General features: G+C 38.0%; 1 protein-coding gene across 2 annotated transcripts in view; it reads left to right on the top strand.

Annotated features, from left to right (window-relative positions):
* The window catches only part of COL14A1 (collagen type XIV alpha 1 chain), a 249603-nt gene that overhangs the window by 64419 nt on the left and 163971 nt on the right, over nucleotides 1–21213 (top strand). For both annotated transcript variants that reach the window (XM_055349252.2, XM_004047478.5), the window contains exons 6-12: nucleotides 7945–8100; nucleotides 8962–9081; nucleotides 10552–10716; nucleotides 14846–15007; nucleotides 18073–18224; nucleotides 19360–19489; nucleotides 20900–21045. In XM_055349252.2, the coding sequence (XP_055205227.2) occupies nucleotides 7945–8100; nucleotides 8962–9081; nucleotides 10552–10716; nucleotides 14846–15007; nucleotides 18073–18224; nucleotides 19360–19489; nucleotides 20900–21045 (1031 nt within the window). The remainder of the gene's footprint in view (nucleotides 1–7944; nucleotides 8101–8961; nucleotides 9082–10551; nucleotides 10717–14845; nucleotides 15008–18072; nucleotides 18225–19359; nucleotides 19490–20899; nucleotides 21046–21213) is intronic.

Below are 21213 nucleotides of genomic sequence, written 5' to 3' on the forward strand. Positions count from 1 at the left end.
TTCCTTTATATTATAGATTTAAACTACATTTAGCTGCTGGATTTTACACATTTACCTGGGCTTGCAGGCATGTCTGGTTTTCTTTTCTACTACTTGATTTTTAACACATTTTAAGGTACTTAATATTTTCTTTCTGATTGGTGTCTCTCTAAGAATGGTGAAATGGGTAATGTGTTTGCCAGTGGAGAGTAATGTTGTCTTCAGTTTTGAATCTGGGCTCCTGCTTATAGTAAGACAATGATTTGAATGCATTTCTTTAAAAAGATTCACTATAACAGCTGGAATTATGGTTAAGGTATATTATTGAGCTTGAACACAGTGGCTTTTAAATTACCTCTTTGTACCAAGTATATGAACAGCTGTTTGCCCCTGGCACAGGCAAACCTGTTGATAGGACAAACATTGTACATGTGTACCTTATGATGGAAATAGCCATTAGGGTTCGTTGTGTTTATGTATGTCTTAGAGCTGCGAACCTGGATTTAGGACACAAGAAAAAATATTGTTTTTACAGTTCTCAAGTGAGTACGTACTAGTCTTCAAGAAAAATCATACTTTGCAGTACAAAACCAATGATGGATTTTGACTTTTGAAATTGTTGAAAAAATATCTTCCTATGAGTCTTTTTTTTAAATTAAAATTTATTTATTTTATTTTATTATTATTATACTTTAAGTTTTAGGGTACATGTGCACAATTTGCAGGTTAGTTACATATGTATACATGTGCCATGCTGCTGTGCTGCACCCATTAACTCGTCATCTAGCATTAGGTATATCTCCTAAAGCTATCCCTCCCCCCTCCCCCCACCCCACAACAGTCCCCAGAGTGTGATGTTCCCCTTCCTGTGTCCATGTGTTCTCATTGTTCAGTTCCCACCTATGAGTGAGAACATGTGATGTTTGGTTTTTTGTCCTTGCGATAGTTTACTGAGAATGATGATTTCCAATTTCATCCATGTCCCTACAAAGGACAAGAACTCATCATGTTTTATGGCTGCATAGTATTCCATGGTGTATATGTGCCACATTTTCTTAATCCAGTCTATCATTGTTGGACATTTGGGTTGGTTGCAAGTCTTTGCTATTGTGAATAATGCCGCAATAAACATACGTGTGCATGTGTCTTTATAGCAGCATGATTTATAGTCCTTTGGGTATATACCCAGTAATGGAATGGCTGGGTCAAATGGTATTTCTAGTTCTAGATCCCTGAGGAATTGCCACACTGTCTTCCACAATGGTTGAACTAGTTTACAGTCCCACCAACAGTGTAAAAGTGTTCCTATTTCTCCACATCCTCTCCAGCACCTGTTGTTTCCTGACTTTTTAATGATTGCCATTCTAACTGGTGTGAGATTGTATCTCATTGTGGTTTTGATTTGCATTTCTCTGATGGCCAGTGATGGTGAGCATTTTTTCATGTGTTTTTTGGCTGCATAAATGTCTTCTTTTGAGAAGTGTCTGTTCATGTCCTTCGCCCACTTTTTGATGGGGTTGTTTGTTTTTTTCTTGTAAATTTGTTTGAGTTCATTGTAGATTCTGGATATTAGCCCTTTGTCAGATGAGTAGGATGCGAACATTTTCTCCCATTTTGTAGGTTGCCTGTTTACTCTGATGGTAGTTTCTTTTGCTGTGCAGAAGCTCTTTAGTTTAATTAGATCCCATTTGTCAATTTTGGCTTTTGTTGCCATTGCTTTTGGTGTTTTAGACATGAAGTCCTTGCCCATGCCTATGTCCCAAATGTTATTACCTAGGTTTTCTCCTCTTTGTACCTCTGGTAGAATTGCCAGCTCCTCTTTGTACCTCTGGTAGAATTCAGCTGTGAATCCATCTGGTCCTGGACTCTTTTTGGTTGGTAAGCTATTGATTATTGCCACAATTTCAGATCCTGTTATTGATCTATTCAGAGATTCAACTTCTTCCTGATTTAGTCTTGGGAGGGTGTATGTGTCAAGGAATTTATCCATTTCTTCTAGATTTTCTAGTTTATTTGCGTAGAGGTGTTTGTAGTATTCTCTGATGGTAGTTTGTATTTCTGTGGGATCGGTGGTGATATCCCCTTTATCATTTTTTATTGCATCTATTTGATTCTTCTCTCTTTTCTTCTTTATTAGTCTTGCTAGCGGTCTATCAATTTTGTTGATCCTTTCAAAAAACCAGCTCCTGGATTCATTAAGTTTTTGAAGGGTTTTTTGTGTCTCTATTTCCTTCAGTTCTGCTCTGATTTTAGTTATTTCTTGCCTTCTGCTAGCTTTTGGATGTGTTTGCTCTTGCTTTTCTAGTTCTTTTAATTGTGATGTTAGGGTGTCAATTTTGGATCTTTCCTGCTTTCTCTTGTGGGCATTTAGTGCTATAAATTTCCCTCTACATACTGCTTTGAATGTGTCCCAGAGATTCTGGTATGTTGTGTCTTCGTTCTCGTTGGTTTCAAAGAACATCTTTATTTCTGCCTTCATTTCGTTATGTACCCAGTAGTCATTCAGGAGCAGGTTGTTCAGTTTCCATGTAGTTCAGCAGTTTTGAGTGAGTTTCTTAATCCTGAGTTCTAGTTTGATTGCACTATGGTCTGAGAGACAGTTTGTTATAATTTCTGTTCTTTTACATTTGCTGAGGAGAGCTTTACTTCCAACTATGTGGTCAATTTTGGAATAGGTGTGGTGTGGTGCTGAAAAAAATGTATATTCTGTTGATTTGGGGTGGAGAGTTCTGTAGATGTCTATTAGGTCTGCTTGGTGCAGAGCTGAGTTCAATTCCTGGGTATCCTTGTGAACTTTCTGTCTCGTTGATCTGTCTAATGTTGACAGTGGGGTGTTAAAGTCTCCCATTATTATTGTGTGGGAGTCTAAGTCTCTTTGTAGGTCACTCAGGACTTGCTTTATGAATCTGGGTGCTCCTGTATTGGGTGCATATATATTTAGGATAGTTAGCTCTTCTTGTTGAATTGATCCCTTTACCATTATGTAATGGCCTTCTTTGTCTCTTTTGATCTTTGATGGTTTAAAGTCTGTTTTATCAGAGGCTAGGATTGCAACCCCTGCCTTTTTTTGCTTTCCATTTGCTTGGTAGATCTTCCTCCATCCTTTTATTTTGAGCCTATGTGTGTCTCTGCACGTGAGATGGGTTTCCTTAATACAGCACACTGATGGGTCTTGACTCTTTATCCAATTTACCAGTCTGTGTCTTTTAATTGGAGCATTTAGTCCATTTACATTTAAAGTTAATATTGTTATGTGTGAATTTGATCCTGTCATTATGATGTTAGCTGGTTATTTTGCTCGTTAGTTGATGCAGTTTCTTCTTAGTCTCAATGGTCTTTACATTTTGGCATGATTTTGCAGTGGCTGGTACCGGTTGTTCCTTTCTATGTTTATTGCTTCCTTCAGGAGCTCTTTTAGGGCAGGCCTGGTGGTGACAAAATCTCTCAGCATTTGCTTGTCTTTAAAGTATTTTATTTCTCCTTCACGTAGGAAGCTTAGTTTGGCTGGATATGAAATTCTGGGTTGAAAATTCTTTTCTTTAAGCATGTTGAATATTGGCCCCCACTCTCTTCTGGCTTGTAGAGTTTCTGCCGAGAGATCCACTGTTAGTCTGATGGGCTTCCCTTTGTGGGTAACCCGACCTTTCTCTCTGGCTGCCCTTAACATTTTTTCCTTCATTTCAACTTTGGTGAATCTGACAATTATGTGTCTTGGAGTTGCTCTTCTTGAGGAGTATCTTTGTGGCGTTCTCTGTATTTCCTGAATGTGAATGTTGGCCTGCCTTGCTAGATTGGGGAAGTTCTCCTGGATAATATCTTGCAGAGTGTTTTCCAGCTTGGTTCCATTCTCCCCGTCACTTTCAGGTACACCAATCAGACGTAGATTTGGTCTTTTCACATAGTCCCATATTTCTTGGAGGCTTTGTTCGTTTCTTTTTATTCTTTTTTCTCTAAACTTCCCTTCTCGCTTCATTTCATTCATTTCATCTTCCATCACTGATACCTTTTCTTCCAGTTGATCGCATCGGCTCCTGAGGCTTCTGCATTCTTCACGTAGTTCTTGAGCCTTGGCTTTCAGCTCCATCAGCTCTTTTGAGCACTTCTCTGTATTGGTTATTCTAGTTATACATTCGCCTAAGTTTTTTTCAAAGTTTTTAACTTCTTTGCCTTTGGTTTGAATTTCCTCCTGTATCTCAGAGTAATTTGATCGTCTGAAGCCTTCTTCTCTCAACTCGTCAAAGTCATTCTCCGTCCAGCTTTGTTCTGTTGCTGGTGAGGAACTGCGTTCCTTTGGAGGAGGAGAGGCGCTCTGCTTTTTAGAGTTTCCAGTTTTTCTGTTCTGTTTTTTCCCCATCTTTGTGGTTTTATCTACTTTTGGTCTTTGATGATGGTGATGTACAGATGGGCTTTTGGTGTGGATGTCCTTTCTGTTTGTTAGTTTTCCTTCTAACAGACAGGACCCTCGGCTGCAGGTCTGTTGGAGTTTGCTAGAGGTCCACTCCAGACCCTGTTTGCCTGCATATCAGCAACGGTGGCTGCAGAACAGTGGATTTTTGTGATCCGCGAATGCTGCTGTCTGATCATTCCTCTGGAAGTTTTGTCTCAGAGGAGTAACAGGCCGTGTGAGGTGTCAGTCTGCCCCTACTGGGGGGTGCCTCCCAGTTAGGCTGCTTGGGGGTCAGGGGTCAGGGACCCACTTGAGGAGGCAGTCTGCCCGTTCTCAGATCTCCAGCTGCGTGCTGGGAGAACCACTGCTCTCTTCAAAGCTGTCAGACAGGGATATTTAAGTCTGCAGAGGTTACTGCTGTCTTTTTGTTTGTCTGTGCCCTGCCCCCAGAGGTGGAGCCTACAGAGGCAGGCAGGCCTCCTTGAGCTGTGGTGGGCTCCACCCAGTTTGAGCTTCCCGGCTGGTTTGGTTACCTAAGCAAGCCTGGGCAATGGCGGGCGCTCCTCCCCCAGCCTCGCTGCCACCTTATAGTTTGATCTCAGACTGCTGTGCTTAGCAATCAGCGAGACTCCATGGGTGTAGGACCCTCCGAACCAGGTGTGGGATATAATCTCCTGTAGCACCATTTTTTAAGCCCGCCGGAAAAGCGCAGTATTAGGGTGGGAGTGACCTGGTTTTCCAGGTGCCGTCTGTCACCCCTTTCTTTGACTAGGAAAGGGAACTCCCTGACCCCTTGGGCTTCCCGAGTGAGGCAATGCCTCGCCCTGCTTCGGCTCACGCATGGTGCGCTGCACCCACTGTCCTGTGCCCACTGTCTGGCACTCCCTAGTGGGATGAACCCGGTACCTCAGATGGAAATGCAGAAATCACCTGTCTTCTGCGTCGCTCATGCTGGGAGCTGTTGACCGGAGCCGTTCCTATTCGGCCGTCTTGGCTGCCAGTCCTATGAGTCTTAATTTCAAGTGAAATATGCCGAGTTGTAGTTTGCTTTTAAGGTTTTTGGTGCTTAAATTATGTGACATAAACACTCAAATTATTTTTCTAGATAATGTTTTCTGCATGCCAGATAGGAATATTTCCCTCTTCTTTTAATTAGTTACTTAATTAGTAACTTTTAATGGTGTCATAAGCACCCAAGCCCCCCTTACCCCCAAAATCTAAGACCTTGACCATACCCCACACTTATGCTTTTATTTTCTTTAAGATGTCTTTTGATGACCACCTTAAACATTTTTAGTCTCATTAAACTTATCAATCTTTTGATTTATAGTCAATTAGTTCTATATCTTGTTTAGGAGCTATACAGAATTTGTATTTCCAAGTCATTTCTGACTTGAATGAGCTAAATAAACAGAATATATCTATTGGAAGTTATTTTTTAAACCAGAAAATACCAGTTTCATTACCTCTCTTTTAAATAAGCAGAAAGGGTTCCCTTTCTAAGGTCCTATCCACATGGTTCCCAGTTAATTTATAAGTGAAATAATATCCCCAGTAGTTTTGGAAAAGAAAGAAAACTACTCTCCATTTGAGAGTAACTTTTCCCCATAAAAACAGAGAAAAATGGGTTCCTGAAGCTTAACCAGACTTCAATTTTCCCTGGTTATGTCCAAAAAACAAATTAATTTTTATCACGTGACTTCTTGTGGCATTCCATTTTAGCCTTTTTCTTAGTGTGGTACAGTAGGGTTGACTCCCAAATACAAAGTTACCAGCTGATGGCTCTGTATTTGGTGATTAAGAAAGGGAATCTGGTGCCAGAAAGTGAATATACAAACTTTGGATTAAGTTGTACTATTTAGCTTCCATAATGAATATTGGAGTATTTCATTGGCAAATTCATTTTTTCCCCATCTGGTAAAAGCATCTAGGTATCCCATGAATATTTATATCTGGAAAAAAGTCAAGATCCTTTAAGCAAAATGTGGCCTGGTAGGTGCAGAGACACGTATATTAAACTGCCTATGCCAACCATAATAGTTCAAGTATTTTTTTTTTAAGTAAAAGCATATTCAACTTGTTTATGAACACTTCTGTATTTTGGTTTTCATTATATATGTTTAAAAAAATAAAGATTTTTCTAGACCAGCAAGAATAAAAAGGATACAGGAAACCCAGCCCCAAACCCCTCTGCCCGCCACACACACTTAATGATCTCTAGTCCTAATATGAAAATTCAGCAAAGTTAAGCAGTTCTTTGGAAGCACAGACCAGAGTTCGAAGCAATGTTGCAATAGGTACTAAAAGTATTAGTCTGTTCTCACGCTGCTAATAAAGACATACTCGAGACTGGGTAATTTAAAAAGGAAAGTGGTTTAATGTACTCACAGTTCCACATGGCTGGGGAGGCTTCACAATCATGGTGAAAGACAAAGGAGAAGCAAAGACACATCTTACATGGTGGCAGGCAAGAGCACGTGTGCAGAGGGAATCTCCCTTTTATAAAACCATCAGATCTTGTGAGACTTATTCACTATTCAGAGAACAGCATGGGAAATACCTGCCACCATTATTTAATTACCTCCCACTGCATCCCTCCCACGACACGTGGGAATTATGGAGCTACAGTTCAAGATGAGATGTGGGTGGGGACACAACCAAACCATATCGACATTGTTAAGGATTTGTGAAACACTTGGAGAATATTCCTTTGTCTTGGCTCGGTGTGAATAGAAATGGTGAGTTTCCCCTAAAGAAACACAGACCTACCCTAGATCAGGCAGCCTCCTCCATTGTTGTAGAGACTTAACCATTCACCTTCTGCATTTCGCCAGCATTGCTGTGAGTGGGGCCTTCTCTAAGAGTAAAACATAGGTACCATGGCCACTGGGCATCCTCTTCTGAATCTTTGTCCTGAGTCCTAACTGAGCCATTTAAAAAAATCAATTATTTACATGATCTTTAGGAACAAAATTTACTGTCACATACACATAATATGCAAAAAACATTTGACTTTGGGGAAACTCTTTGGCCTTTTTCCCATTATCTTGTTCCAAAAGCCCTTCCTACTTTAGAAAAAGTCTCTGTACCTTTCTTGGATTAAATACGCAGCTGTAATGTTTCCTTGAATTCAGAAAGTCCGCATTTCTCTTTTCCTATCACTTCCTGTAGCATAAATTTATCAGGATAGGAGAGCCGTCTTTTTGCCTCCTGGCCGTCTTCCCATCTCGGCTGGTGTTGCTAAGACCTTTCCTGGAAAGAATCAACAGGCAAAAGCTCAGAGCTGGATGCTTTTGCACAGACACTACTTTCTAAAATACACAGAAGGCTGAGTTGTCAGGATGGTGTGAACCTGCCCAGTATTTTCCTATTTCCAGAGTACTGGCTCTACTGCCAACAGTTACCACAATTTTTTTTCTAGTAAAATACATTTAAGGGAAGAGTTGTAAAAAGATGGCTGCTCCTACGGGAACTCTTTTGTATTCTTAGCACTAAGTTTTCTAAAAGACATTAAGATGGACTGTTTTTGAAGTTGCTCTGACAGTAACACATGCGCTTTTCTGGTTTGTGCTTTGCAGAAGTGAAATTTGTCTGTCAAACTCCAGCAATTGCTGACATTGTAATCCTGGTCGATGGTTCATGGAGTATTGGAAGATTCAACTTCAGACTGGTTCGGCTTTTCTTGGAAAACCTGGTTACAGCATTCGATGTGGGCTCAGAGAAGACACGAATTGGTATAATTTCTATTATTAGCAGTAGCAGTCAGTTGTCAGTGCAAAACTGCTGGGAAGTATTTTAAGAAATTTCAAAAATTCCTTACAAAGTGACTTTCAGGATTGCAGGATACTCATGGTCCCCCAAAGTACATGTTTGGATCAATAAATATTATTTATTCCTTCTAATTTTTGCAATGACACTGTCATTCAATTAATTATTGAACATATTTTAATCTTCTGAAAAGTCAAGTTCTCTGTTACTTTAAAAGTTACAGCTGGTTTAAGAATTTATTGCATAGCAGTTTTGTTTTTATTTAAAAGAAATAGCTAAATCTAGGAAAATGTTGAACTAGAAAATTGGCAGTCATTTAATAGTACAAGATAATCTTTGCCAAATTAATTCTAGCCCAGATAAGAAGCAAAAAAGTTGTAAATCTTTGAGCAATATTGAGCAATTACAAATATTTATTATTTGTAATCAAATAATAAAAATAATAAATCTTTATTAAACAAAGTCTCCTAGTTTAACTTTTAAATAGCCATTAAGAAAAATGACTCCTTTGAGAATAAATCAACAACAAATAAATCTAGACCTTTTATCTACAAACATGATCAGAGTTTTTTTTAATGCCAAGTACCTAATTGGGCGCTCATTTATAAATGGCTAAAAAATATGTACACTCCCTCAACCCCCGTATATGTCTAACTTGATTCCTTTAATTGATCTTACTCAGCAAATCTTTTTGAAAATTTATAGCCAGGCCAAAATAAAAAATTTTTGCAAAGATGAGGCCTTTCGTCATTCTAGTTTCTTGAGTAGCCCACTAGATTTTTGAGTAACCCATTATTCCTGGTGCGTTTCCTAATCTTTTTTTCCAGGTCTTGCACAGTATAGTGGCGACCCCAGAATAGAATGGCACTTGAATGCATTTAGCACAAAAGATGAAGTGATTGAAGCTGTCCGAAACCTCCCATATAAAGGAGGAAATACACTAACAGGTATGTTTTGTTCAATCCATGTTATAACAACATATCTTTTTGAAGAATAATTGTATTACCTCATTTTGCCACTTTGTAAGCGTTATCATAATGTTTTAATTAAACTATCACTTAGGATTCTTTGATGGCTGTTTTCCCAAACTCAGCATTGAGTTAAAAGCCAGATATCTCATTCCTTTTACTCTATGACTATAATGTCCCAGGAAGGGCTTGGTTGGGCTAGGAGAAAATGAAGCAAGCCCTGAGACCAACAGAGTGGAGTAGCTGTCTAACCTTTGTCAGCTAATCTCTTTGCTGCTTTTCTCCTCCTGCCATCCTCCACCCTGTTATTTAAATATAAACAAATTTCTTCTTATTTTCAAAGAAGATATTTTCTTTGCCCTTATTCTGCAATCATTAGTTATCATGAAAATATTGTGAAATAATTTTCTAAAAAGTCAAGATCCTCTCTGTTAATAATAATAATATGGATCTTTGGCTCACAGTATTTTTGATGAATGATGAATATAAGAATATTTACATTATAATCATCCATGGCACAATCACAAGGGGTTTGTAAAAATTTTCACCTTGAGACATGCTGCAAGCTGAGCATCCCAACTCTGAAAATCCAAAATGTTTGAGTGCCAACATGATGCTAAAAAAATGCTCATTGAAGCATTTCAGGTTTTGAATTTTTAGATTTGGGATGCTCAACCAGCAAATATAATGCAAATATTCCAAAATCCAAAAATACCTGAAATCCAAAACGATTCTGGTCTCGAGGATTTTGAATAGTGGATATTCAACCTGTATTGCCTGCCACAGGCACATATTAGAGATGCTCAGATGAAGCAATGTAGATGTTGTTGTTGATTTTTAGGTAAACCAGTAGAATCCTGATCATTGCTTTGCCAACTTGAGGCAAAATCTCGTGGAATTTTTGTTAATGCAGCAAACAATTTATTGAACACAAATCCTACAACAATATTGCACCATTTCTTATTTTTTTCTGGATGGAAAGTGTCATGCCCAAAAGGCAGGAGTATGATTAATGATTTTAGATTTGTCCCTTCTACTCCTAAAAAACAAAGAGAGGGATTTTTTGGTTCTTTAGAATATCATGAACAAAACTGAAAACCTAATGATAACGCACTACTGTGTGAGTATTCTTGCTTCATCCTGAATTATAAAGGTTCAGATCTGCTTGTACATGAAATCTATTATCATCCATTGGCCATGAATTCAGTGTTCTTTATAAATGCTAGTTTCTGAAAGAATGCAGTGTTTAATTATTTTCATTACCTTTATTCCAGTGGATTTTAGTTCCTTGTTGAATCTGTGAAAGACGAGGTTATTACAAAAATGAAGATTTGCATGTAATAAAAATTCTGTGGCTCAATAGGTTACCCATCTTGTGGTTATATCTTGAAGAATTAGGGACTTTTTATTAGAGATGGCTGGTGTTTACTTTTCCTTGTTTTCTCCGAGGTCTTGCTTTGAACTACATTTTTGAAAATAGCTTCAAACCAGAAGCAGGATCAAGGACTGGAGTATCCAAAATTGGCATTTTAATCACAGATGGAAAATCCCAAGATGACATTATTCCACCATCTAGAAATCTTCGTGAGTCTGGTGTAGAACTGTTTGCCATAGGTATGTGCTCTTTATAGTCTTGTTTCAACTAAGGGCATGGACCCACAACCACTTAAAACAATATGTAATGTGAAATGCACTTCACTGAAAGCCAGGAGACCTGAACACTTTCTAGTCTTGGCCCTTGTCATAGGCAGCCCTGTGATCTGAGCCCAGCTTCCTTACAGTTAAAATGGGAGTGATGCTAGCTGTCATGTATCCCATGGTGTGAGGATTTCTAAGTGAGGTGTCATATATAAAATGCTGTGAAAAGCATAAAGTGGCATGCAAAGGTCAGGTACATGTTTGTTACTGTTTAGTAAGTCAAGACTTTCTCTTAAGGGTCATAGCTATCTCTTTTCTGGTAATATAGGAAGAATCTAATTTATCGTTTTCAAGGAAATACGATCCTGCAACTACGTAAAGAAGACACAAAGTTCAAGATTTGTAGTAGTTCTTATCTGAAACTAACCCTTTATAAGGTATCCTTCTTGTGTGAAAAAGCATATATATATATAAAAGCATATATATATAAGCATTTATATATATAGATAGCATACATTCAGAATAACTACAAAATATTTAGATGATGCAACTTTGCTGTTGATTAAAATGTTAACATTTTCTTTGGCAATGGGAAGGTCTTCTATTTAGTAGAGAACAACAAACTTTCTCAGCAGAAAAAATGCCTGATTCCCAAGCAACACTGAAATACAAACCAAAATATAACAGCGAATTCCTTAATAGGGCTCTGAAGACATTTGAAATTGGTTATCATGAAGGGTCCCTTTTATTATGTTTTACATATTTAATTATTTTATTTGTGATCAGTCTTTAGTCCAAATAAAATGCATTTATCTTTCTGCATTTATCAAGAATATGGTGCATTTTTCTTTTTGTGAACTTTCCATGAGCTGTTTCTTCTATCAAAAGATAGTACTTTCTGCCCTGTAGTTACATACCCAGTTATAGTGGGTGCTGGCATAAAAACTACATATTTCAGAGTATTATTCTACCCTTATGAAATTGAACTATCCAGGGAGAAGGGGCCTGGGAATACGTGTTTTAAAACCATACCCATTTCTGTACCTTAAAATCATTCTCCAGGGTTGAGAACTACTGGTAAGCCCACGGGAATATCTCCTCTAGGTATACTGTAAGTTTGTCTCCTTTAGAGAAAGATCCTAAAAAGTTTTCATATATATATATATATATATATATTATTTTTCATCAGAGTAGGTTTCTGATCATTTTTTCAGAACTTGTTTCCTACTAGTATGTAGCCAAGTACAGTCTAAGAACAGCTGCAGAAGCTGTGGAAACTATGGTGTTCCCTCCTGTTTCTTTTCCTTATTCCTACAGCATCTCTAAGCAGTGAGTTCCCAGAGGTTCAAGTTGTATCTTCTTCACTTTTTCATCCTGATCACCTATCCCAGTGCTTGACACTTAAAAAGTACCCAATAAATGGCTGTTTAATAAGTTAGTGCTCTAAAGAATTTCTAAGATAGCATTATTTCCCTTAGTATTAAAAATAAAAATATTCTTGAAAGATACATGTAAGAGAAGTGTATTATTATTATTCAAGTAAGTGATGTATATTATCCTATAGTAATACAGCCATTACTGCTACATTTTTCATTTACAGAAGAAAGAACAAAGACATCCAGGGAAAAAATTAAAAATGTATTATGTTTGAACTTTGTTTTGGTAAATTAGAACCTTGTTATTTTGTGTGCATGTGTGTGTGGTGCGGGAGGAGGTAGGTGTTATAGCTCAGTGTTGTGCAGGAGCCAGCTCATGCCAGTTTGCAAGAGCCAATTGTGCACACCTTTTCCCAAGTCTGCATCCTGTGACCTCATATTGGTAGTTTGGAATAAGCTACAGTGGGGTATTTATTCTACAGAAATTGGCAAACACTACAAATTAGGGCAGAAAGCTGACTGTTAAATATTTACCACATTTACCAGCACACCCCTGGAATTTAAATGGGCAATAAATGAATTTAACCATACGGTAGCTTCACTTGTAAAGATAAATGTGAAGCTGGTCCTAGGAGTTGAGTTAAATTTGCTGTGTAGGAACATTTCTTACCCTGAAATTTAACAGTACATCTTTTAGAGTTATCAGTGAAAAACAAACTTTAGACCCTGTCCTAGATTTGCTACTCACAATGTGGCTTATAGAATGCTTAATTCAAGAAGTATTAGCTTACCTACTATGCGCCAGGCATTGTGGAGGTTGTTGGGGTACAAAGACGAACAAGGCAAAATCCTTACAAAACAAATTCCTCCAAAGTCGTGATGACCATTTCCTCTCTTTTCTGTGCAGTTGCAACAGTCAAACTATTTTATTTGGGAAGGTGAGGGAGAAGCAAAATTGGGCCTATTTTTCCCAGAATATTTCTATATAAGTCCAAACTTGCTGGATTCAACTGAATATCACAAAAAAGCATTATTGGCACTGCTTCAGCATACACTCAATGTTATATTAATTCAGATGTACATTTGAGAAGCAATTGTAGAAGTCCTTCAGGCAAGAACCATGAGAGAGATTTATTTTCCTGTCCTTTTGTCCAATAAAGGAAATCTCTGCCAAAGACTTAAACTAATGGAGGACTAATTTATGTGTTTATTCTCCATTTTCTGCTCTTGTTAATGATGAATAGGTGAGTTTTTAAGCAAAGCTTTCAGTAAATTCATCCAGATGTGATTTAGACTTCTCTGAAAATTACTTGGAAATCAGCAGTATTTATTAACCAGCAACCTCCTAAAGCAAATAGTTCAGAGACAACTAATGCTTTGTTGCTCAATATGTTGGGGTTGAAAGATAAATTAATTGGCACAGCCAGCCATCTAAGAAGTAATTCATGTTGCCCCAGGTAATTTCTCTTCCTTGCTTCTATAGAACCTCCTTTTAATACCCTCTGATGATTGAAAAGATGGGGATTATAAAGAAATCCTCCTTGTTTGGTGAAGCTTGGAGAAGGGAAATCTACCTTCATACCCATAAAACTTAACCTCATGCCTCTCCTTTCCTATCTCTAACATTGTTGTTAAATGTTTACTCATTTTAATGTGCAGTCTTCTGAGAGGCAGTATAAAGTAGGGGAACAATAGTTCCAAACTCATAGGATTGATTGTGAGGATTAAAGGTGTTATTATATGGAAAACACTTACTATGGTGCTTGGGGGCAGAGTGATCACACTCTTTTTTAAGGGTTCGTGTTCACTGCTTTCTGTCCTATTCTATTCCCTGCTGTATTCCAGACACCCAACTTTGTGCTTGACCATGGAATTCAGCAGATACTGTGGAAGGACCAGAAATTTTCTATTTACATTAGTAAAATTGCAGTGGTTACTAGACAGCAAATTGTATTTGAGTATGTTAAAAAATAATTTTCCCTAGCTTTCTCCTTGGCTTAATGCTATATAATAATAATAATTTCAAATATATATATATATATTTGTTCTAGCAGTATTTCTCAATTTCAGTAAATTTATTTTATAGAAACTTAAACCTGAAGCTTTGATAGTTTAGGATGCTGGTTTAATTACTATTGCTTCTGCAATATTCATGCAAAACAGAAGTTAGTTTTATTAAGTCATCTTCCTGTTATGATGTATTGAGTAAAATTAATATCTAATCATTTAAAAATGATTCTGCAACCGATTTCTGTAAAAAGCAATCTCACATGAAATGTTCCTCTTTAAAGTGGCAGATGCTTTTAACCAAATCCAAGACTGCAAGTCCACCAGAAGTGGGGAGGGTGACTGAAACAGCCTCTCAGATGGGGGTGGGGGGGTCCCAAGTGTTGTTTACCAGAACACAAGCACATAACAGCTTTCATCTTGTCAATGGTACATATGCTCGCTCTTCCCTTTTTTTGCTTATTTTCTTTCTATATGAATAATTTGTTAGAATCAGAGCTATTGTTTTGTGTTATATAATAGATATAAGACTATATTTTTTCATTTCATTGGTTTATTTCGTGTGCGCATTTTAAATAAAATTTTAAATATATATATACAAGTAGCAGATGATGCTTTGACTGCAGTGAAGATTGACTGACTGGGTCAGATCAGGCCCACCGCAGTCACTCTTTCCAAGGGGGCATAAAGGTCACCATTCTCTTTTTTGTCCTCTGTGTAAGGGGTGAAAAATGCGGATGTGAATGAGCTGCAGGAGATCGCCTCCGAACCAGACAGCACTCATGTGTACAATGTTGCCGAATTCGATCTGATGCACACAGTTGTGGAGAGTCTGACCAGGACTCTCTGCTCTAGAGTGGAAGAACAGGACAGAGAAATTAAAGGTAAAATGAGTGACAGAGCAGTCCTGTGGATGTCAGTATTATGGTGCACAAGCCTATTGTGAATTGGGAAAATTCTTTTCATTTTTCATGTTGGCTTTTTGAAGACCCCTTATTCCCCTAAGACCTGAGCCGTCAGAGTAGAAAAGGGAGTATATTAGCAGGCTTTGTGGGGGTGAAGGAGGGACTCTTTAAACACAAGATGATTTTCTCCATAATGTTACATTTACATTTATTTAAAACTTAAACTTTTAATTTTAAGATAGTTATACATTCAAATACAGTTTGTAAGAAATAATACATAGAAAGATTGTGTGTTCTTTACTAGTTTTCCCAATGGTAAAATCTTGTAAAACTAATTACGTTACCACAAGCAGAATACTTGTCATTGACACAGGCAAGATACAGCACATTTCCACCACAAGGATCACTCCTGTTCCCTTTTATAGCCACACTCACTTATATCCCTCACTCTCTCTCCCTAATCCCAGACAACCACTACTCCATCTCCAATATTTTTCATGTCAAAAATGTTACGTGAATGGAGGTATGTGGTATGTAACCTTTGGGGACTGGCTTTTTTCATGCAGGAGAATTCCCTGCAGATTCATCCAAGTCGTTGCATGTGTCAACAGCTCTTTCTTTTTAACTGAGTGCCAGATTCCATGATATGGATGTGCCACAGTTTGTTTAACCATTCACACATTGAGGGGCACCTGGGTTGCTTTCAGCCTTTGGCTATGATGAATCAAGCTGCTGTGAATGTTCATGTAGAGGTTCTTGTGCAAACATAAGTTTTCATTTCTCTGGGACAATGCCCAGTAGTACAATGGCTGGATCATATCCCGGTTGCATGTTTTGTTTAATTTAGTTTTCATTAAGAGTGGCCTCCTTGCTACTGGACGGTGGTGAAAGTCCTGACTCACTGCTAGGTCTCCTCTGACACTGTCACAGAGTGAGGGAGAATGGTGCCTCATTACTCCCAAGTGGGGTTGAGGGTCCAGGCAGGCTCTTCATGTGGTCTCTCTTGATATCATAGATAGGATTGTAGGAGAAAGATTCATTACCATCTGCTGGGGATGAATATCTCTTCTCTACTTGACCTCTCACACCACCCTGGCTGGCATGAGGGGGTTGGGGTGGATGTTAGGGCACCCTATTACAGCCAAAAAAGGCTGGAATTTTGACTTCCCACTAGGCCTTTGCTGGCATGGGTAAAGGTGTGGCCACATTTTTTTTTTCTGTGTTGATTGTCTGCAGTAGAACAATTATTACCAAAAATGTTTAAAACGTTTCAGTCTTGGTAGGCTGGCCATTTCCTGGTCCTTTGCTAGAGGGAGAAGATTTTGTTAGCAATTTTTAGTCTGTATCTGTTGGTGTTTCTAGGTTGCCAGATACTTTAGCTCCATGTCTGGGATATGTGAGTAAAAGGAAGTGGGAGCTCACTGCTGGGAGCTCCTGAGCCCTGTAGTTCTGCACTCATTGAACTTCTTCTCTCTACTTTTCAGCGTCTTCTTATGCTTGTCTTTGATATAATTTCCAGAGTTTTTAGTTATACTCAGCAAAAGGAATAGAGTAAAGCACTTACTTTATTTGGAGAGCTATCATATCATTGGTCTGCAGATTGTGCTTGCCTTATAGAGTTGTAATCTGAGAAGAGGGTAATATCCAAGTCTTCTTTCAAGAGTCTGGTTTTATTTGCTGCCTCTGTTGTAACCAGTGTGAAATGGTTCTTTCTGGCTACATGTCCTTCTCTCTATCATCATTCCCCTTTCCCCAGGCTAGATCTCATGGGGCTGGGCTGGGCACCCAAGCAGTATGATCCTGAACACATTTCTCTGAGCTTCAAAGTGAAGCTACTTTAGAGCTCAGTTTTTTCCAAAATAGTCTACATGTGGTTGATGATACAGCATGTAATAAAGTTCCTGCCCATAGTTTGTGTTCAAAACAGTATTTTAAAAATTGAGATTATTAAAATCCCTTTGAGTAAGTGCTCTTAAAGGGTGAGAAATTCTAAAGTTTAAGCTCTTTATTATAATTTACATATTGTATTCCCCTTCCACTTAGATTTTGCATGTCCCAAATTTTTATAGAATCATTTGCTTTAACATGTGTAACACACACACAAAAATGCTTACCTAGTATTGAGCTCATAGTGGGCATTTAGTATATGTTAGTTGCTTTTTCTTTTTTTAAATTTTTAGATATTAGTCACTTGTTGAATTGAAATTTTTAGTATAGAGCCTGTGTTCACTGATGCTTAAAAACATAGACTCTTGTGTCAAGCCCAGATATCAATGTCAACTCTGATACTAATTGTGAGACCTTGGTCAGGTTAGCTAACTTCACTGTGCATTGATTTTCTCATATATGAAGTGTGAACAGTAATAGGAGCTAGGGAGAAGTAGATGAGATAAAAAAAACTTCTTAAGACTCTGAAGAGTACCTTTCGATATACACATGCTTAGTTAATGTTTGTTTGTTTGTTTTTTGGAGGCAGAGTGTTGCTCTATCCCCCAGGCTGGAGTGCAGTGGCACGATCTCGGCTCACTGCAACTTCTGCCTCCCGGTTTAAGTGATTCTCCTGCCTCAGCCTCCAAAGTAGCTGGGATTACAGGCACCTGCCACCATGCATGCTAATTTTTGTATTGGTAGTAGAGACGGGGTTTTGCCATGTTGGCCAGGCTAGTCTTGAACTCCTGACCTCAGGTGATCCACCCCACCTCGGCCTCCCAAAGTGTTGGGATTACAGGCATGAACCACTGTGCCTGGCTGTTAATGTTTGTTTTTATTATTTATTAACAATGACCTTAATTTAAGAAAGTTCTCTGGAGTCAATAACTATGTCTTATTTAAGTTTGGTATCCTCGGAACTTAGCATAGTACCTGGCACCTAATAGACATTTAAATGTTTGAATGAACAAATGGATAACTGAATCAACTTATCTAAAGGGGAAAATCTTAGAGGCAGCATAAAATCAATATTTATTTCTGTCTAATGAGATGTCTTAGCTTCATAAGAAATAACTTTGGGTAAGAGGTTTATTTGATGTGTTTTTTTAATTTAGCCTCAGCCCATGCCATCACTGGGCCGCCTACGGAGTTGATTACTTCTGAAGTCACTGCCAGAAGCTTTATGGTTAACTGGACTCACGCCCCAGGAAATGTGGAAAAATACAGAGTTGTGTATTATCCTACCAGGGGTGGAAAACCAGACGAGGTAATAAGGAGAGAATATTTTCAAACCATTCTTTTTATTCTCTCAAGTCTTCTACAATAGTGAGAACAAGGCAGAAATATAAATATAAGATTATTCTGTCACAGACATTTTAAAGAATTTGACTGAAATACATTTCCACTTGTTCATATTGTTCTCCCCTATCTCTGAGTTATGGCAATTACATCTTTCATCTCTCCAAATAACACTCAGAACTGGTCAGGTATGAATTTCTAACACAACGTATTTTTCTTCTTAAAATTAATAAGTTCTAAAGTAAAAGGTATCAGTAGCTAATTATCTGGCCAGGACCCCTTTTGCTATTTGTGCACTTTTTTCTACTTGGGAGTGGTCTGAGCTTTCTGCTTTAGTGAAGTCTGTGAATTCCAAAGGACGTGGTCATATATGGACTAGTCCTCCAAGGCTTGGAGTTTTCCGGACATTTGTAGGGATTAGTGCAATGGAAAAGCCATAATAAAGCCGCTATGGCCAGCATTTTTTTATGGCTTGGCCAACACAGGCGAGAACACCTATTGCCAGATGATTGGATCCTTCCCATTTCCTACCTTTGATACCACAATTCACAAGCAATATGTTAAAACACGATGAAATTCTTTTGTCTTTTTCTTTTTGTTGTTCTAACCTCTGACTGACCTCAGCATATTTCACAATGTTCTGTGTTATGGTAGGATTTATGATATTTTTTAAGTGTTAGAAAAGTAGATTGTGGAGTCTTAAATCATTTGGACCAAAAAAAAAAAAAGATCCGAGTGCTTCCAATGATTCTTTTATTTTTCATGACTAATAAATCTTTTAAATGCTTCCCAAAACTCTATGGAAAAATATCATGTTTACTGTTATTAAGTGGATGTAAATAGGATAATAATTAGCCTGGTATTGACACAATTATTTCTATTAGATATGAATTAATAAGGGACTTCTGGACACATTCCATAAAAGGTGCATCACTTCACTTAGGAATTCAAAGAGAGTTGACTGCCACAGTGGAAAGGGGGATGTGGCACAAACAAGAAAATATTCAATGAAATATTCTTGCTGGAGATATTTTCGCTTTTTGATTTCAATTCTGCGTGTAAGATATTCCATACTCTCATTACTCAAACTGTTCTTTAAACAGGTGGTGGTAGATGGAACTGTATCTTCCACAGTGTTGAAAAACTTGATGTCTTTAACTGAATATCAGATAGCAGTCTTTGCAATCTATGCCCACACTGCTAGTGAAGGCCTACGGGGAACTGAAACTACACGTATGTATTTAATTCTACCCCACTTCTAACTTTGTAGAGTGCTGCTTAGGAGGTCTTTCTTAAATTGAAATTCTGCTCAGGTCATTTGATAGACATCCTGAATCAAATTCAGTCAAATTCATAAAGACATTTGTCGTGCTATATGTGATACTGGTCCATGCTTGATATAGTCTTGCAGGTGCTATGTCTTGAAAAAGTTGTTATAAATCTCTGATAGGTTTAAGAGCAATCTTGGTGTTGAAGAGTACAAAAAACATTCATTCATTTATTAAATAAGTATTTAGTAAATGCCTATTATGAACTAAGAATTGTCCTTGAATTTGTCAGTAGAAGTAGAGAAAAAACTCCATAGCTCTCCTGCCCAGTTGAATGCAAGGAAATTATGTTACTGCTATCTTTATTGTTCATATCATTGTAGGTAAAACAAGCTTCTGACTACTAATAATTCCCTCCCTGGGTAGGATCATAATAACACACCATGACAACATACACACATAATACACACACACACACACACACACACCCACACACACAGAATCATGAGAAGAGATAATCTTTAAAAAAAGATCGAACATCTTATAGTCATTTCTAATATTAACAGAGTTCCTATTACATGCAAGTCACTATGCAAAATTGCTCTAAAAAATCTGCCTCTGATAGAACAATAACAGTGTAAACAACACTAATCACAATGCGCCAGGCACTGTGATCATCACTCTCTGAACTTTCTTGGATTTATCCCTGGCAACAATCTGTCAGATGAGTGTTAATGCCCTCACTTTGCAGAAATATTTTAGTGACAATCCTTATTCTCAAGGATGTTTTAGTGAGCCTGGGCAACATGGCAAAACACGGTCTCTACAAAAAATACAAAAATTAGCTGAGCATGGTGGCACACAGCTGTGGTCCCAGCTTGTGAGGCTGAGGTGGGAGGATTGCTTAAGCCCAGGAGGTAGAGGTTGCAGCTAAGATTGCACCACTGCACTCCAGCCTGGATGACAGAGGAAGAACAGGTCTCAAAAAAATAATAAATAAAAGAAAAAGGATGTTTTAGTGTAGTAGGGGGTGGGGACGCAAACCAAGGACATGCAAACAGATTAGTGCAATGAAGGGCTGTAAGCACTCTCATAGATCCGGGTACAAGGAGCTGGAAATGTCAGCAAAGTCCTGAACTTGACATTGTGGTTAGAAGAGTAGGGCAGGTCACATTAGGGAGGGTCTAGAACCATATTTGAAAACAGCAATGTTTCCTGTTTTTCATCAGCATTGTTTAACCCAGGAACTTGCAATTTATTCTTAATCCCTTTCTCCCTTCCCCTCAAATATGGTCAATCTTATTTCTTGATAATTTCATTTTTCTTAAGGACACATATATAAGTGGCTCAACATTTAAAAAAAAATCTCTTGCAGTTGCTTTACCCATGGCTTCTGACCTTCTACTGTACGAAGTGACTGAGAACAGCATGCGAGTCAAATGGGATGCAGTGCCTGGGGCCTCAGGTTACCTGATCCTTTATGCTCCTCTAACAGAGGGCCTGGCTGGGGATGAAAAAGAGGTAACCACTTCCTACCTATTACAGTCCTAGAATCTTTTATTTCCTTAAATAAAATAAAATTTTTATTGTAAAAATTTAATGTAGAAAATTTAGAAATTTCAGATTAGCCAAAAGAAAAAAAAACACTTATAATCCCACCACTGAGAGATAGCCGTTGTTAACATTTAG

This window comes from Gorilla gorilla, chromosome 7, assembly GCF_029281585.2.
Source record: "Gorilla gorilla gorilla isolate KB3781 chromosome 7, NHGRI_mGorGor1-v2.1_pri, whole genome shotgun sequence".
NCBI lineage: Eukaryota > Metazoa > Chordata > Mammalia > Primates > Hominidae > Gorilla > Gorilla gorilla.